Source organism: Lottia gigantea (assembly GCF_000327385.1).
Source record: "Lottia gigantea unplaced genomic scaffold LOTGIsca_1, whole genome shotgun sequence".
NCBI lineage: Eukaryota > Metazoa > Mollusca > Gastropoda > Lottiidae > Lottia > Lottia gigantea.
This window is the reverse complement of record NW_008706746.1, coordinates 2,075,447-2,095,830: the sequence shown is the minus strand read 5'-3', so window position 1 is coordinate 2,095,830 and position 20,384 is coordinate 2,075,447. Positions and strand designations below refer to the sequence as shown.

General features: G+C 30.6%; 1 protein-coding gene across 1 annotated transcript; it reads right to left on the bottom strand.

Moving 5' to 3' along the window:
- Positions 1-1,475: 1,475 nt before the first annotated feature.
- On the bottom strand, positions 1,476-18,347 carry LOTGIDRAFT_208144 (hypothetical protein). Its single transcript, XM_009045487.1, has 14 exons — positions 18,029-18,347; positions 17,358-17,524; positions 16,964-17,056; positions 16,335-16,414; positions 11,926-11,992; positions 11,648-11,710; positions 11,302-11,389; positions 8,226-8,456; positions 7,853-7,991; positions 7,437-7,608; positions 6,917-7,029; positions 6,404-6,601; positions 3,953-4,091; positions 1,476-1,759 (listed from the first exon to the last, which is right to left on the bottom strand). The coding sequence occupies exons 1-14, from the start codon at positions 18,075-18,077 to the stop codon at positions 1,739-1,741; spliced, it is 1,620 nt and encodes a 539-aa protein (XP_009043735.1). The 5' UTR covers positions 18,078-18,347; the 3' UTR covers positions 1,476-1,738.
- Positions 18,348-20,384: the final 2,037 nt, after the last annotated feature.

Sequence of the window (20,384 nt, the reverse complement as noted above, 5' to 3'; positions counted from 1 at the left end):
GTATTTTACTTGAAACTTAAGTACACAATATAATTTCCAATGTAAACAAGAACACACATTGTTACTATGAACAATAATTAAAACAATACATTAATTATTAAAATAATCTACAAGATTTCCAGATCTTTTAAAACTATCTATACACAACAATTATTACAAAACAAAGATTTGCATGATTTTATGTTTAGCATATTTGTTCTTCATAAAAAATATACTACAGATTTTGACTGTAAATGGAAAGAGATAAATCGTGCAAGGCTGGATCTTTTATCACGAAGGAAATTGAGCTCCTTCATGCTATTGCTTTTTTTTCTTAGGACATATTGTGACCATAAAAGTTTAAAAGGTAATGCTGAACATCATTCATCGCATTGGAAGAATTCCACACATGCTGTTGAGCAAACAAAGTTCATTTTTTAGAAACCATCTCAATCTACTATAAAAATACACAAATATTTTTAGTTATGTCTTCAGTGGCACCAGACACAAGCACTTTTTCAAACTTTGTAACAAACGTTTAGTCATATTTTTTGGTTGAAGATCGTAAGGCTCTCATATCACAGTTCTAACTTGTCAAAGAGAGATAACTCTTGTCTCCGGTGAAAAATCGAAATTAGGAGCAAAGTGAAATCTCTACATCTAAGTGTGTAATACACCTGTCCTTATCAATAATACAAATTCAGAGTGAATCAAACAGTAACTGTGTTCTCTATTTTCCAAAAATAATTTAGTAGTCTTGAGCCATGATTAAGAAAGGTTTACATAACATCAGATATTGAACAAGTTTTGACATAATCAAAAGTTAAAGAAATATATAAACATTATTAATGATTTGAAGCATAAAGATATCAACATGTGAAAAGAAATTTGCAAATTCTAAAATTTGTTAGTGATTCTTTCCAGAAGAAACGCATATTTATTTCATGGCTTGAAAAAATTCACAATTTAAAAGCTTTGGTCATTTATTTTCATTTTCAATGTTTTTCTATAAAAAAGTGTTCTCTTATCGTTCAAATGTTTGTAGTAAACTTCCATTGCCATGTGCCATAAAATAAAATAAATATAAATATGTTCTGTTAAAAAATTGAATAGTAGTAATGACATAATTGATATAATATGGATTACAATTGAAGGTTACAAATTATTATAAATTCTGAATAAATTGTAATTAATAACAAAATATTTTTACTGTTAAAATAGTGCACAATACATCAACTATAGATTGATCTCGTAATTAAAATAGCTCTTTATCTTACAATTTAAAAATCTGTAAATACAATAAATCACAAAACCAGTCAGTCAACCCAGTGACACTTATTCCATTCCAATATAGACATCCATTATTGTACTTGTTCTTATTGGCTGTAATAATGTTCTTTTTTGATCAAATTGAAAATTGAACAATGCTGAACTAATTTGAATAGACAATGTGTCAAACGATTTTTCTGATTTGACTTTTCTTTTAAATTAACAATATAAAAGACTAATATTGTGTGCTATCATTCTGATTATGAGCAATATTATGTCTAAAAGCTTTGGCAAATGAGCTGCCAAGTAAAAACAATCTAGAGGTTATTAACAAGTAATAAAACAAATAGGTTTATAGATTAAAATACCGGTAAAAATTAATAAAACAAAAACTAATTCTGTAAGGCCTCATATCAAATCACACGACGATTTATAATAACATCTTCTACTTTCCAGTGTGGTTTATCATCGGATTGGTGGAGTTTTACTGCTACGAGTAAGAGGAACCGACCTGAAAATACACAACAATACCAATACTGAAAATAGATGAGACTTTTTATTTTCTAACTTTCTTTTAATTGAAAATAACATACTTTCTGGCACCCAAACATGAAATTTATTTAATAACAAATAAGTTCATGTATTTATCTATTCCCCACTCCTTGTAGTTCATGTAATTATTCTTTTAATTTTACGTATTTAGCCTGGTTTGTTTTCTTCCTTTTAATTCACAAATATTTTAACAACAGACATCAAATTGTATGTCAGTAATAAAACAATAGCAGATAAAAACATCAATTAAAGTGCCATTTGTGTTAATTGAAATTAATATGAAATGTTGGGCTCTGAAGTGAATGTACAATGAGATTTTGGGGATGTACAATAAAATGTTGGGCTATGAAGTGAATGTAGTACAATGAAATGTTGGGTAATAAAGTGAAGGTAAAATGAAATGTTAGGCTTTGACGTGAAGGTAATATGAAATGTTTGGCTATGAAATAAAGGTAATATGAAATGTCAGGCTTTGAAATAAAGGTAATATGAAATGTCGGGCTTTGAAGTGAAGGTAATTAATATGAAATGTTGGGCTTTGAAGTGAAGGTAATATGAAATGTTGGGCTTTGAAATGAAATTAATATGAAATGTTTGGCTAAGAAATGAAATTTCAGTAAAGGTGAAGTGAAGTGAAATGTCCGACTATAAGAGAGAATGAAATTAATATGCAAGTAAAATTACTTTATCATCACACATACTACAAAAAATATGCTTGATGCTAGAAATACATATCTTAACTGAAAGTACATTCAAATCAATTTCAGCAGAGATATGAATAACTTGCAACCAACACAATTTCATTAATGAAGGCTCATACAGTGCAAAAATTAAATGAAAAATAAACTTCATGAGTAAGTAAGGTCAATGAAAAAATAGGGAAACTAAAATTAAGCTCCTCTGCTCTAAGATTTACACGAACAGTTGGAGAACTAAGTATTTAAGTGATAAATGCAAGTGTAAATTTACAACAAAACATAACAAAAACTGGATATTTCAAATTTCTAAAACCATAACAAAGATAATATCATTAGCTTTATGGATCCTCCAAAAGGGATTTTAAATTACTGAACCCCTGCATGGTTTCAGGTCTTCTGGAAATCTATTGAAAAAGCCCAAACCAAAAATGAAAAGAAGGGTCCTAATCTTCTCAACAATTTACTAGTGAGATAACAGTCAATTGTTGACCATGTGAATGCATATATGATATCTAGTATTTCAATAAAAGATAAATTATAACATAATAAATAGGCCTACAATATTATATTTCAATGAAGATAAAGATAGCCTTGCAAAGCAGGATGACATACGCCCACCAGCGGGTTTGATTGCAAGTACAAATCATTGTTTGTAGCCTGTAGAGTGAGTGTGCATGCTACGTGTGGACATACAAAAATCCATAAAGAATTGATGCCTGTAGAGTGATACAAGTTACACAATGTAACTAATAGATTGAAAAGGCTCAGTCAGACACGATATTTTGATGACAAATTATCAGATCATCACGAAAATCAATAGGGATCATCTTCATGATGACATTGACCCACAAAATAAAATCAAAAGAATCTGTGAAGAATTGTAGCCTGTAGAGTGAGCACGAGCCAAATGTGAACGAACGAACTGACGGACAAACAAGACGATTAAAATATAGGACCACATTATAATGTGTCTTCATAATAATGTGGGCATATAAAAAGAGTAGAAGTTAATATTAGTAACACAATCAGAATAAAAGGTTGTCTGAAATGAAAGATTATTAATAAACACACAGTGAGGGTGCTAGTAACATTAAAGCTTCTATCTTAAATGACAGGGCTTCTTTAAAATATTCCTCTTGCTTGAATCTAACTAAAACCTGATATTAAAATAAATTTCAGAGTGACATCAAGTGATGTTGACAATTATTGAACCAGTTGTATTGAAATTAAATCTGAATAAAGTACTGCGGAGGACTACAAGAGCTAATTCCTGAACTGGTAGGTATGCTGGGTTCAAACTTATAACTAGTGTGATTTTCGCCCAAACAATAATTCTAATAATTTTCAAAGAACAGAAATTATCTAAATAAGATGACTTAATCTATGTTCAGATAATACTAGCAAGAAAAATACCAAGTGCACAAATTAGAAGCCATATCATATTGTTAACTTACAGAGTATCCCGAGCGTAAATGATACTTATATGGCCAAGAAGCCGTATAATCAACTACACTACTATAAATATCTGAAGATCCTGAATATCTATTCCGAGAAGAGTATCCATAATCATATCGATGATCTAGTTTGGTTGAGCTGCTAGCCAGAAAAATATAAAATACACACATTACTTAAGACATTCAAGACATAACAGCATTCCTTATTACCTTCAGACACATTCAGGCTAGTTTTTGTTTAATTGCAGTAAGATCTTGAGAGGAACAGTGTCATAATGGATGTTGGTAATATCATTAGGATAATATGTGAAAAGATTTTGGTTCATCTTGTACTGTGAAAATGCTCTTCAAAGAGCGTAAGTCAAATGTAGAATTTTTGAAACAGAATATTATATGACACTGACAATGGTAAATGCTGTTCTGAATATTGAAATCCCAGATCAGCTTGTTTGTCAGTTTTCTTTAATTAGTGGATCATTAACAATTATTTTTGTTGGCACTTTGAAAGCCTTGAAGCTTATAAGGTCATTTGACCAAGAGTATATCATGAGCCATCCAGAGGATATCTCAGGACATTCTTAAATTTCGTCACCATTTTGCTTTTTTTTATGTGAACATTCACTGATCTCTAGCTGTAAATGTTATAAGAAACAGTTTCTTGACAAGAACATGCTACCAACCATCCATCAAAGTAAACTTGCAAGGTAGTGTTTGTCATCTCAAGTTCTAATATTTCTAAACTAAAAGAAGGACTTATAAATTAGTAAAAACATAATAATTAACTAAATAGTGACATGCTGATGTGAGAGAGTTAAAACAATACTAAATAGACTAATATAACAATCTTACAGCATCATTATGCGTATGTAATCTTGACTACAGTCTTGATTAACCACATTCTAATAATGGAAACTTCCTTCCTTAAAACACTGACAACTACGTAGCCCCTAAGGCGCAATTGTAAACATATTTATTAATTAATTCGTTTAAACGAAATAATAAATAAATATGTTTACAATTGCGCCTTAGGGGCTCCGTAGACAACAGTGTCAGTTGCCGAATTTTGGATTCAGAGAGGCTTCCAAATCCAGTCTTTTTTTTCTAAATAAATGTCTTAAGTCCTGCACTCTACCCAATTTGAAATAGTATTCTATATATATTATTACAATTTTACAACAAAAAATTTTAATATATTTCCAATAGAAATTTGAACATCTCAAGTCACCACTGTCTGACAACTGAAGAAACTACTTCAAAGTGCGATCATAAAACATCAATGTCATCTGCTTCAAATATTATATGACACCAAAAACAGTGTTCAAAAGGCACATTTTGTTAAGAGGTTTGATATTTCAAATTGCACAGACAATTGGCAGTAAGAAAGAAATTTTTAGCACTGTCAATATCATTAAATTGATTTCCCATTGTTTTAACTTAGTGCAATTTTAAAAGGGATAGAAAGTAAATAATCTTAAAAACAACAAGGGCTAATTTTCATTTAACCCAAGAGAAAATTGAATGGTGAAGATTATATTACTGTGGAACATAATTCAAAAATGATTATAAAGGGGAAGTAACAATGATCATTCCTAAATAATAAATACACAGCCTGTATAAAAATACATCTAAAATATAAACTGATCACACTAAAAGCAAATTATTGGGGGAACTGAATGTGTTTAATTAAGGATACTGAAGAAATGAAAGGCCACTACACACAATACAATATATCTTTACCTAGAATTATTGCTTTTCCTTAGACTATAGGATTGATGTTTTCTACAAATGAAACATGATCAAAATAACCTTAATGTCAATGATGTTAACCTAAAAGGGGTATGAGTCTGAACATTAATTCTGTCAAAGCTGGCACCCAGTTGGTTAGTTCTGTCTGTTTTAATTCTGGCTTCACTAAAATGGTATGTTATCCCTTTTATCTCCGTCTACAATTTCTTTCCGCACAGGTTGCGTGAAACCTGTTCCAATATTTTTTATTAAACTTTCGGTTGATTCCATGAGTCCTGGATGTGCAGAACTCACCGATAGAGCGCCCCCATAATATGTTGGTCATGAGTTTTGCTCTCACTAAGTACCCGGTAAATGAAATTTTCATTTTAAGTAAATGAATTTTGATAATTTAAAAATACCATTGCCAAGACGTTTGACAAAATTTGTTTAATTAATGCTTTAATATCGAGTATTATTACTATTATTTTAATAAAACATGTGCTTTGTGCATGTTATTTTTTAATTAATAGTAGTAATCAAATTTTTAATGTTAAATATTCTGCACTGAGATAATTTATGACAAGTCTAATATGGTACATGCAAATTTTAGCAAAGAAATACTTTTTCAAATCTTTTACAATCCAATACACAAATGGCATAATACCTATCATTGGAATTGTTTATCAAAATTCAGTGCAGATGACAATGTATATGGATGCTTACCTCTTGGCACTAGGAGATGAACCAGGTGAAACTCTGGTACTACGTTTGTGTGTACTAGTATTTGCCTGGTTGTGGGCAAGCACTGAAGACGAAACTTTCGATGTTTTCACAGGCGATGAAACACCTTGCGCACTCTTTGAACCAGATGATCTCATGGGCCCTGTAGTTGATCGTTTATGAGATTTCATATCATCACCACTGGAAATTGAAATTAACACAAAACATTAAAGAAACCATAGAAATCTAAACTTAACTTTAATTAGATAAAGGTAACCATTTCTCAGTAAGAGAAAGTCAAGTGACCTTATCGAAATCGTCTTGCCACATTATTCCAGTTGACACTGCTGTGCAAGGATTTTAAAATAATTCTCAAAATATCAATGTGACAAGGTTTAGCTTAGACCAGCAAGAAGACAGAACCCTTAATAAATAAGTTGTCATCACTGCATAAGGTATATCTTTCAATCTTAGGCATCAAATTTTCTTACAAGATAAAGTAAATAGATAACATACCCAACAGTACCAGTGGTAGCTGATCTAATATGTTTTCTCATCATTTTAATCTGGTTTAACTTATCACCTTGAGTTTCTATGATAGAACTTCTAGTTATTGGACCAGAATAAATCTACAATATAAAACAGAAGATGTCAAGATTGGTTTAAACTTTCAATGGATCAAGTTTTGGGCTACTACAAAATTAGTTACCACTACTTTTCAATCTAACTAATATTATCTAGTGAACTTAGTATAGTATGAGTGCTTCCAACTTTTGGCTTGAATTTACTGTCTTATCTATCTAACACTAACTGTGTTGGCATTGATATTTGTAGACCAGTGTCAACTAAATTGGAATAACATAGTATAAAACCATCTAGTAATAATGTTAATGAACCACAGACATATGACTGAAAGTTGGAATATGCAAATCGTTGCTATCCCTTATCATTCAGTTTAAATAACCTTATTACAATCCTATTAAACTACATAAATTTACACATCTGATAAACTTTTTTTAAATAAATCAAAACATACCATATCAGTATAATTACTGTAATATTGATCATTCTCTTGTCCATCATGTAACCTCATATCATCTACACCACTTAATAACTTAGAGACACAACCTTGTCTTTCTATACCTCGTGATCTATCTTTCTGTTTAGCTCTATATAGATCTCCTTGCATCCATAACCATGCCTGTTTTCTACAATTTATACAATTTAGTTATTTTTAGAACATGGTTTTTGAGATGATTAGACTGAAAAATTAGATGGTTTTGATCTAAAAGTGAATCAGTAAAAAGAGGATGTGTAATGTTCATCATCAAATGAATTATTATGCATGAAAATGTAAGCTTACTCACTGACACAAATTGAATAGCAATGGACTTAAGAGATTTCTTTCAAATTGTAAGAAAGATAGACAGTTAATCAGTAGAAGATACTTACTCCTCTAAAAAATGTTGTTGAGGACCAATAACTGAACCTGGTCTACAGATTCTATTCCATGCAATACATTCCCCTGCAGTCATTTTATAATGCTTCATTATATATGCACATATTAATGAGCCTGTTCTACCAAGACCAGCTAAAACAGAGAACAATATTAATTTTAACAGCAGATCAATTTTTATTAATTATGTTTAAGTTTATGATGCCAAACCAGATTGCCATTTTCAAAGGAATGAAAGACTCAATGAGAAGCTTATGTTTCGTGAAGGCATATTGAAACAATTTTGTTTCAATAAACTTACAAAATCATGATTTCCATATTTACATATATCCCCCGATGATTTCATTCTGAACAGGGACAAAATCTTACCTTTACAATGAATTGCAATGGCACCATCACAGTTTTCTGCTAATTCTAAGAACTGTCTGACAATGTTATCACTAGGTACACTGCCATCAATAAAGAATAAATCAGTATGATCAAAGCCTGCATCAGTGAACCTTCTAGCATCATATATCTTTTTATTTAACCGTACTATATGTGTAACATTGTGTTTACGGAAATATGGAAAGTAAGCTTCTGGTGCATGTAAAGGATAACCTAAAAAAATAATGATCATTAAATTATTGTGACAACCAGCTATTTAAAACACAAAAACATTTCACAAATACTTTAACAAAATAACATGAGACCAAAGGAATTGTGTATTTATATAACATTTTAGAATAAACAAAACACATTTAGATTGACACATATGATACATATAATTTTTGAATAATAAATGCTTTTGTTTATGAAAATCTTTTCTCTAAAAGTTTAATAAATACTAATACTAATTTGAAAATGATAAAAGAAAGAGAGCTATTTTACTGAAAAGTAATACTATATAAAGTATCAACTTAAGAGAGAAAAGTTGACATCAAATAGTTATATTTGCTGAAAAACTGTCAAACAAGAGCCATGAGGTCTGATAAAGTTAAAGACTCTAGCGTAAAGAATTCTTCAGATTTGTTCTCTATAAAAATAACTACAACCACTAGGAAATTGTAAAACAGCAGTAAAAATAAAATAAAAGAAACAAATCTGTTTTTGGATTATTTTTTATTATCATTGAGGAAGATAGCTTGCGTTGCAAGGTAACATACGCCCACTGGCAGCTGTCAGAAATAATAAAACAGTCTTTAGTGACTAAAGTACGAATTTTCTCATATTGAAGAAATTATTCATGCTGAATAATTCCACAAAATTTTTTAAACTCAATATCAATAACCCAAATACAACAAACAATTAAATCACACAGCTCTAATCAAGGGCAAAAAACAACTTTTGACGTGTGTTTACAAAGTCAAGCGCAATAACTGAAAAAATGTTCATCAAAAATATCTCTTGTTAGAACTTGTCCGAGATCTTATCAATTCCAATGATCACACCAAGTTTCATCAGAAAACTTTTGCTTCTATTGTGCTCACAAACAAATTTTAACGCGTTTTTCGTAAGTGAATGGCATTAACTCAAAAACATTTCGAAAATGCGTCAAGTTAGAACTTGTCCGAGATCTTATCAATTCCAATGATCAAACCAAGTTTCATCAGAATCGGTTGAAAACTGTAGCTTCAATCCTGATCACGAACTATTTTTAGCAAATTTCGACGCATTTTAACAATGTCAAGGGCAATAACTCAAAAACCGTTCATCAAAAATGCGTCAAGTTAGAACTTGTCCGAGATCTTATCAATTCCAATGATCAAACCAAGTTTCATCAGAATCGGTTGAAAACTGTAGCTTCAAATCCTGCTCACGAACTATTTTTAACAAATTTTGGATGAATGGTGAATGGCATTAACTCAAAAACATTTCGAAAATGCGTCAAGTTAGAACTTGTACAAGATCTTATCAATTCCAATGATCACAACAAGTTTCATCAGAATCGGTTGAAAACTGTAGCTTCAAATCCTGCTCACGAACTATTTTTAACAAATTTTGACGCGTTTGTACAAAGTAAAGGGCAATAACTCAAAAACCTTTCATCAAAAATGCGTCAAGTTAGAACTTGTCCGAGATCTTATCAATTCCAATGATCACACCAAGTTTCATCAGAATCGGTTGAAAACTGTAGCTTCAATCCTGCTCACGAACTATTTTTAACAAATTTCAAGGCTTTCTAAGTCAAGGGCAATATCTCAAAGACCGTTCATCGAAAATATGTCAAATTCGAAATTGACCGAGATCTTATCAATCTAAAGCATCACACCAAGTTTTATCAAAATCAGATAAAAACTGTAGTCTCTATAGTGCTCACAAGAAATGTTGACGGACGGACGGACCGACGGACAGGGGCGACGACAATATACGACCACATATTCATGTGGGCGTATAAAAATAAAATAAAAATTGTAAAATAAACTACTAATTTTACTACAGAAGTTTTTTTATTTCATACCACTGTCAAGCCGAGTTTTAGGGTGAGGCCCACTAAAGGCTATAAACTTTCCTGGTAGAATCCAGTTCAAATCACCATTTTCAACACGCTAAGAATAACAAATATCATGCAAAGAACAAATAAACAAAGTATATCTCACACTCACTTCAGAGAGAATGCGATATCTCTTCAGACTTGAACTACCTTTTTTACATCTGACTTGATTTTGGTGATTTTTATTCTATCATTTCTCTGACAATTTGATTCAAAATCAAGATTGTGAATGCATTTCAACTTATATTTTGGTTTGATTTTATGGCACATCTATGGCTGATGTTGCTATTAATATAGGTATTGCTGGTTGCTATCCTCAACACTCAATTCAAAATGTTTATTTTTATTATTCCAAGGTTAATAAAAATATTTTGAACCAAGCCTTAATTTAAATTGCCACACACTTTGAAGTATACATAAAGTCATGTACAAAATAAACACAAACAGTTTAATGTAATTCAGTGGTAAACCCACTATTGTCAAGTCTGACATATATAGAAGGTAGTTCAAGGTATTTTTTCAGGTTATATCAACAAATCTGACATTCTTGATTATGTTTGTAAATAATGGAAAACTCAAGCCCAGAGATTTTTTTATGTTAAAAGTAAATATCACTTTTGTTACATTTTCACTGTTAATTAGAAGATCACACTTGATAAAGTACTGTATAATTTATGTGAAAACAGGTTTGTTTATAAATCTGTAAACACTGTACCAGGATATAGTATATTTCAATGTCAACTTAATGACTTGGTTTCCAGAATAAATCTTTATCATTACTGTACTTATTTTCAGTCTAATTCAATTGTCTTATAAACACTAACCAAAATTATCAAAATCATTGACATAACCTAAAGAAAACTGGAGAAATACATGCAATATAATCAGACCCCTGTTGAAACAAATTTTAACAAATACATCATAAAATATTTTCACAGCAGGGGTCTTTTTCAGGCATCTAAAAACAATTACCATTTTCTATCTTGGATTTGGCATGAGGACCACAAAAAGCCAAGAATTTATTTGGTACTATCCAATTAAAATCTCCATTTTCAACTTTCTGTAAATATACTTGTGGGTTAACAAGAACATAAGATAAATGAGAGTACAAAATCCTGACTGGCTTCATTTGAATAAAGCACTGGTTATAGATGATAACATTTCAATTTGTAATGCATTATTCAACTAATGACTAATACAGCTGGAAGCTTTATCAGTTACTTCTGCAATTAATAAGACAATTAATATGCCTTGACTTTTTATTTTTCAAAGACTACAGTTCATACTTCTTCAAAGTCAAAAGTAACAAAAGAATTACCTCATAATGCTCATATTCATCTACATCAAAATTTTCAAAATCAAAAAATCCATTTGCTAAGGCCTGGAATAGAATTCAGAATTCAATATTTTAGAATTAACATTCATATCCTATGGTAACATACTCAAACCATTCAAATTCACATTCCATAGAATTATAATACTAGAAATATTTGCCCTAAAAGTATCCCATGATTATTGGACTTCATAGCTTACTCTGTTACACTGCAATCATTCATTAAAATTTGTCTTCTAATTCAGTTGAAATTCATATCTTACCCTACTAATTGCTTGTAAACAATCTAATAATGTTAAATTATATGTACAAGGACCAAAGGAAGCATCTCTGAAATATAAGAAAAGAATATATATTCCCCTTCATCAGGATATCAAATGTTACTTGTTATTTTTTTTTAAAATTTGGAATATCATTTTTAAAACATTACTGAAAGTCTTAGAATGATAATAATATCAAACAACCAGCAGAGATTATCATTTTGGACTAAAAATTGTTTTTTTTTTTAATTTCTAGAAGGGAAGTGTGTTGTACTAAACATAATGTCATTCTAAGACTATCAGTAAGATTATGTACTGTTTGTTACGCTCATATTTAATTCAATTTATATAATTTAACAGTACAAACCAAGACAGTACTTTCCAGTCGCGTCTAACTGACACTAAAAACAGTGGCCTTGAAATATGGACCTTAAATTTCACATTTTAATTAGAGGATACCTCAACAAAAAATGCAAAGGGATGACATACACTGTTTAACAGAATTGACAGTTTAATTGTTTATGTAAATATAATAATTAAACTTTTTGATATTTCGTATCCTCATCTTCTTAGGTGATAATTCAATTTATCTATGACTGAAATCAAAACTGTAATTTCAAAATGAATATTGAATATTGATAAAGTATAGTTCATGGCCTATTGTTAAAAAGAACAAGATTTATAACTTTTTGGATCATTAAATCATAAATAAATGAAAATCAATTATCAAAACTTTTCATCGAAACGTCCAAATTAAAGGAAAAGGAATTTATGAGCAATAGTTGACTAGTTTGAATTTAAACTGAGTTTACTGAGAAACCTGTGACTGTGACCTTGGGTTAACTTATCTTTAAGAGATCCCACAGGTATTAAAATAGTTTTAACAGCTGACTGATTACTATTCATCATATTACTTTAACTGTACTCAATACAACCTATGACTTCTTCCTGGTGGGCATAAATATCCACTAACTTTGGTCAGTTTGTTCCTGATTAGTTTTCATTTTGGAAATTGTAACCAAATGCCTATGCCAGCTACTTCAATAAGATTTTTTACCCACTGATACTATAGTGTGAGGAAAAATAATCCAAATATACATACATCCATTGTACATAAATGGATTTGTGTCTTCCTGTCAAGTAGACTTTGAAAGTGAAAGTATGACAGATCAAAATAATTCCTTAAAAAAAAGAACTTCAAAACTGATCTACTTGCAAAAGTGACAGATAATTTATTGTTAGTCAAAAGGGCATTTATAAAGTTGGATGTATTTATTTCTGTTCTTAGATTCGATATGATTCAAATCTGACAACTTTTCATCAAAGTATTTTTTTTCTCTGCAATTCATTAACTGACATGTTGATTATTGTTTAAGTTTCTACTCTACCTCAACTGTGTAGTTTACTATAAATAAGATGTCAACATACTTGACCTACCTTACATATAGCAACAATGTATTTAAATTGGGTGACCTTGAATAGACTTACCAGACCATTGGACATATTGAAATGTTAAATCTATTACCTTACTTATTATATATAAATTCATGGTTTTACATTACAGGGACAATTTTGCCATCCGTTTGATCAATCATAGGTTTAGAAAAGTGGATTTTTTAGCTGAGTTTAAGCTAAGAAGCTAATAGTGTTCAAACACAACGTTAAGCCTTACAAATTTTAGCCTTCAAATCAATGTGTATAGAGAATTAGAGTTAGAAAATTAAAATGTTATTGAGTTAAATTATATTAATCCTCTAATATGTTATTGAGACTATGCCATATACAAAAGACATAAAGAAAGAGAAATCCAAGTTTAAGATATTTTAAAGGAAAAATGGGATTTTCGTATATTTCTATTAGTAGTATTTCTGAGGACTCAAATCAACCTCTGAAAATGGTTTAATATCAAACTAAAAATGGTGAAATATTAAGTCTGCTAACTTTATATTTCAAAAAATGAATACATGTGCATAATTAACATCACAAAAACCTGTCTTGAACCTAAGGTCATTTAAACACATGACACAACATAAATCATAAAACAGACATTTAACCAGGAAATAAATCAACTGGTTTTTCTTTTTAAAGGATGTAACATGTCATATTACTTCAGATTCTATACTATATATAAAAAAAATCATAGAAAAGGGCAACTTTCAAGTTAGATCCATTAGAGATCATTGAAGTAATCTATAAGATCTAGAAGACTAGAGACATTTAAATATATACTGTCCTTATTTTGATTAAGATATTTTCTTTCTTGGAGCAATGCCAGTATTTAGAATAATTGTTTATTTTAATATTCATTGCTGAATAAATCTTATTTCTGGTCAACATATTGGAGCTATCATAGAAACGCTATCGACAATTTCATAGGGTTATAAAAAAAAATTTTTATGACAAAATTGTAATATATTTTCAACTCCCCGGTACATTTAACACAATTATATAGTTGAATTTTAAAAGCATATTATGTATTTAAAAAATTTAAAGACAAATAAACAAAGGCATCTTATGCTCAATTATGTGCTTACCAGTAAATGTTAAAACAAGAAACACATGTCTTACATTGCCCTCACAAAGATCATAAAGTTATTCATATCTTAAGGAATAATCCATAAAAGATTAATCCCTCACCAATACTTTAAGCTTCATTATATCATAATAGTGAGACAATCCTACTTATACCCAAAGTTCATTAGTTATTATTATTAAACTTAACCATTTATATAGAGTCTCACTCATCTTTTAACAAAATGTAATCATTTTGGTACAATATCAATCTATGCCAAATAACAGAATGTAAGCATGATCATGCTGCTATATTAGATATACTTCAATGATACCATATAGATAAACTGGTCGCTATAAAACATGGTCTACATGTTTAAATTAACAACGATGAATACTTGTAGACTTTACGAACTGTTCACTTTAGAAAAATAACCGGTCCGACTGCAATAATGGTCTATATAATTAGAAATTGGGTTAATGACTGATTCTAGTTATTTGTAGGATAGGTCAGTTATAATGGACTGGAAATTGTTACAAGTTCTAACTGATCAATATAATTATTGCTTTAATTATTGTGATAATGAAGCTGTCAATGATAATGACAGAACTCAGAATTTAGCACTTTAATTATTCTTAAATGAAAAGGATTTAACGAAGGTACAAATAACAATGTAGTAGGAATCAGGTTGATTTGTTTAGTATTATTGATATTATGACATTTTACTGAAATTCTCAAAGTGAGATATTGATTTATGAATGAAAAGCACCACTTGCCATATGTAGTGCAATAAAAACCAATATTTACTACTACTTTTCTGAATTAAATTTGAACTGATGTAATTTTTTAACATATTATTGTAACTCTATAAACCCCACAAATTCAAAATAAATTTTGACTAGGACCGGTAGTGTTCAAGTCAGAAAACTGATTGACTTCACTGTTATACAATATTTTTTGTAGTAATTTTTACAGACAGGTGTAATTTGTGACTAAGAAGAGTAATATAACGCTTTTGTTATTCAATTTTGGAAGTTTCCTGTTAGAGTGCTGTCAACTATTTTGCGTATCTAACAAACATTAATTAAGGTTGACTCATAAGGAAAAGACACAGCAAAAATTTTCATCGGAACAGTTTTATAGAATACATTTGAATAATTAAATCACGATTCCGTTTACACGGTATCATGCAATTTGATTAGATAACAGTGGTCACATGCATTCGGTTTATATTTGAGTAAACGGAATGTAAATTTAAGCTCTGCCCCTTAACAGGCTACTTTTTCATTGAGTTTGATTGACGTGGCCACTACATGGCATTGAAGTGAACTAAGCCGAAATCAACACTTCACTGAATGATTACAGTATTTTCAAAATTCCCTCAAATGTGCACACTCCAAAAATCAACAAAATCACAATTTTTGGACTTATTTTGAACTCGTCTTTCAATAATTGAACTTTCAATGCGGACGCTCCGTCAACTATAATGTAGCAGACAGTAGACTATAAATAGGGTGACCTACTTATTGTTGACTGGCTGTTTTCTACGACGTCTCTATTGTTAGTCAGTTCATTAACGTTATGTTCAAATGTTATGTATTTATGCGCCAATTTAGTGACCTACTTATTGTTGACTGGCTGTTTTCTACGACGTCTCTATTGTTAGTCAGTTCATTAACGTTATGTTCAAATGTTATGTATTTATGCGCCAATTATAAATAGGATAAACAGTTTATCGATTTATTAACAGAAAAAACCTGCGTACACTTATGTATGACCCGCTACGTGGATTTATACAGTGTAAACAGGTCTTTTCTGTTCATACATCAATAAACTCAAAAAATGTTCAGGTCATTCCTTAAATACATGTACTTAGTTTAATGAAAGTTTCTAGACATACCTGAATGGTAAGAAAGGGGGATTAGAACCAGCTACTAATGGTTTATAAGCTTCTGCTGGTGTTTTCTTTAAATAAATAATCTGCAAAACAAATTGTGGAATCATTAAAGTTGCCTTTGCTTATTTTTCTTGGTCAAATCATGTTTATTGTTTAATTAATTGATGTACTCTTGAGTGATTGTGTTAGGGTATATTGAGACGAGTCTCTATGTGTGAGGATGATGATGTAGAAAAGCTTGGGATCACTTACTAAAATGGATTGTGATAATCTAGCCACATTTTCGTACAAAAAATTATTAGCCAAACCATGTTTAAAAGACATATTTGCAAGTTAGAAAAAATGTAATTAAATGCTCTATGTATTAAAAAATAAAAAAAACATCATCTTTTTGTCATTTTAGAAACATAACCATTGAAATTTAAAATTTTTGGTTGGTATTTGGCTGTTTTGGTACTGTTCCGCTGTGAAAAGGCACACATAGAGTTACCTCCCTTAAGAAAAGTGTGAGACCTGATAATCTTTATTAAGTGACCACTCGATCATTGGAATCCCCTCATTAGCTAATTACGAGTTAATAATTGACTTTCAATGACATGTATGTGCCATGTAAAATGAAAATAAATACTTACTGAATATGCACCTATCAAAAATGCAGCATTGGCTCGTTTTCTTGCATCAAAACTTGTATAATGGATTATTTTTTTCTTTGCTAAGGAAAATGACTGAAAATTGAGAAGTAAGACATCTTACATTTGCATTAGATCTCAACTTGAGTGATCAATGATCATTCCCAAAAGTTTTAGTGAATATGGTTGCTTTGCAAAATATGCTTCAAATGGCTTTAACAGCATGGGAAGCAGCTCATGTAATATATATAATACAATTTTTATGGGTTGTCCTTATTTGACAATTACAAACTACATGGTGAAATCAACATGGCAGATTTAAATGAACTTACGAAGAAAAGTCTTATAATTTTACTTTAAGTATAAACCATTGGTATTTTTAATATCAAATACAAACCTTTAATTTTTTATTTAATTTACAACAATATCTGTATAACTGGGCTAAATTAAGAGGACCAAAATCTGCATAGAAGTTTTCATACAACAACTCCTCATCCACACAGAAATAATGTGTGTGTGCTGAGGATCTTGGTTTTGATCGAAGGGTTGCAAAATACAATCGATCTGTAAAAAGAAACAAATGAGGAGATCTTACTTAAATATCGAATATACACACTTTCAAGGATTGGTTACAAAAAATCTTTCTATCTCTGAAATCTGGGGTGAAAATTTGGGCTAATTCAAAACTCATTGTTGGTTTTGTGATGATAAACTGAAGGAAACTGCATTGCAGATCTGTCGACAATTTAACTTTGTAATCGAGTTAACTCTCAGTCCACAGATAAATATTCACTTTGAAACTTTATTTTCTACCAACTCTCGGTTCTTCTCGTTAAATTTAACCCTTCAAGCCTAGCCAAGGGTCTATATATATGCCAGTAGATGTTGCTTACGCTTGGGCTTTAAACAGAAATCATAAAAATAGACATGAGTGAGGAATGACAGCTGACATTGCCTATGGCTAAAATATATTGGCTATTTTCAAATATTGTCCTGACAATATTCAAAAACACCATACTGACTTCACTTTCTACCAGATTTTGTTCGCATTTTAAAAAAAATTCTTACCCTTTATAAACTCGGATGCACTGCCAATAACCTCATTGTCATCTGCCATCGTAAGAGGAAGATGAAATTATAAAAATAAAAGTGGCGTTGAACTCCGTGATGTGTTTATTCGTGTTCAAAATTCGTTTCAAATCTTGTCGAGTACACTTTCCAATTACAACAGCTGAACAGGGTGGAAATAATCAAAACTAAAAGATAAAATGCACTCAAATATTCCTTATTGTGAAAATATCTACGTATAAAATAGCATCACCCTGTAGTTATAAGTAAAACGTTAAAATAGAAACGATAAAATCAAAACATTAAAAATAGGTTTTCATTTCAATAACATAACGGCCATTTTGAAAGCAACCTAACGTTGAGCACGTGACACCTTGTCGACCAATCACGTGTCGTGTGACAATTGTTGTCATGGCGATAAGGCAATTGACCAATCAAATAATCAGATAGCACGAGCTGTTTGGAAACTTGACACCACTAAACATTCCATCAAAACATCAGGCACTTGTACGCTATCTAATTTCAGTATCTCTAGGTTGTTACAACAACATGTTGTATGATGCGCCTTACTCTTTTAAATGCCTAGTTTTCTTTCCTTTAAAATAATGACACGTTCGTATCATTAGATACCGACGTTTCACAACGAAAATGAATGTTGACATGCCAATGCACATTAAAATATGCGCGCCAAATTCGATAGAATCACTGATTCAAACTTTGAATAATTTGGTGCAATTAAGAGGCTGGATTTAAGAAATGCTCTGCATGGAACAGTGCATAGATTATTTATTGATTACAGAAAAAGTCTTTCCATATAAAACTCAATTGTAGTAATTTTAGGGTAACAACGTCATCAGGTTGTACATAAAATTAGGTTTCTTCTGGTCATTCTACTGTCTCGAACCCAATGCCTGTGTTTCCTATTATGGCACCAGTAGGCTAATGGTAATAATATGATGAAGCGAAGACCATAAAGCTGTTCTATTCAAAAACGTAATATGTGCACATCTAGAACGAATTAAACCCTTTCCAGATGTAGGAATCACAGGCATTGGGCAATTGAAATTGAGAATCTCCTTCAAATCGCCTATCCTATGAAAAAAAAAATGTATCCTGACCTAGGCCTAGATCCTACTAAGCCAGACGTCCATAATATTTATGAACTTCATGAAGTAAATAATTCGTAGTGCCACTATTGCACTGCAGCCATTTCTGTTTTTTTAAGTCAAGGAGAGAGAAAAAAAAATTATAATGTAATGTGGTTTAATCCATATACTGCACAAAGCAAGACATGATATTTGACAGCCTATTATGATCTGACAAAATTACAAGAACAAACCAAAATGATTATCATCATATTTTGATGAAGTAATGTATCATGCATGTGGTGTTCAGTGGACAAAGTACAGAAGTGTCTTGAGGTTAAGTGAAGGGATTATTACAAAGTCAAGTCAAAATTATACTTTCAGAGGTTACCCGGTACGTAACACATTACCAGTTAACATTGCCATACATGTGTTCTTTTAAAGAATAAACATCAGCTCAGCATAAATGTAATATATGGTCAAGCACATTGGGACGAATCTAAACATTTACACAAAACAGATGGAATCCAACAAACTATGGACTAATCTATGCTTGAACTTGCCAGACATTTTGGATGGGCTCAATCCCACCTTGGTATGGTTTTGTCATTGAGAAATTTTTGCATCAAAAGTTAGATGCTGAAATTGCGTGAAATTTAAGAAAGGAGCAGTTCAGCACTCATGTGCCCCTCACACCTAGGAAAAGAAATAAAAGAAACATCTTAATAACAAAGCCTTTACCATAATACAATAGTTTTAAAACAATAAAATTTACATCTCATACAGTTGACAAATATATACCCTCACATACATACAAACAAAATATATTTTATTATCCTGATATGATTAGGAAATGGAACTTGGGGAAAATTCCAACCTAATGTGTCAATACCACAGGAGTTTTCATGTGGTAGTGGTCATTTACATCTTTAAAATGAATACTTTATTTTCATGATTTTAGACTCCTTTCAACAACTGGAAAAGGTGCAAAATGAGGGTGTAAATTCTTTTAATTCAATCTAAAAAAATATTTTAACTTTATAATAGAAATGTATTGTAGAAGCTGAATTGGTGTTAAATTTGGACCCAGCTTCAAGGGACCACTTTAAAATTAATCTTAATAAATATAGAACAAATTTACATAAAATTTACCCAATTTTCAAATGATAAAATGAAAGTAACCATGATAAATGAAAACATGATAAATATTCATAACAAATAAATTTGACAAGAAGAATTCCTATGTGATACAAATATTTTGTAATAGATAC

What these genes read in the sequence shown, in the direction of transcription:
- LOTGIDRAFT_208144 (XM_009045487.1), bottom strand. Translation starts at nt 18,077, where the DNA reads ATGGCAGATGACAATGAGGTTATTGGCAGTGCATCCGAGTTTATAAAG. An exon ending in TTTTGATAGGTGCATATTCA is followed by an intron (nt 16,415 to 16,963) that starts GTAAGTATTTAT and finishes TTTGTTTTGCAG; the next exon opens with ATTATTTATTTAAAGAAAAC. An exon ending in ATGAATATGAGCATTATGAG is followed by an intron (nt 11,390 to 11,647) that starts GTAATTCTTTTG and finishes GTATATTTACAG; the next exon opens with AAAGTTGAAAATGGAGATTT.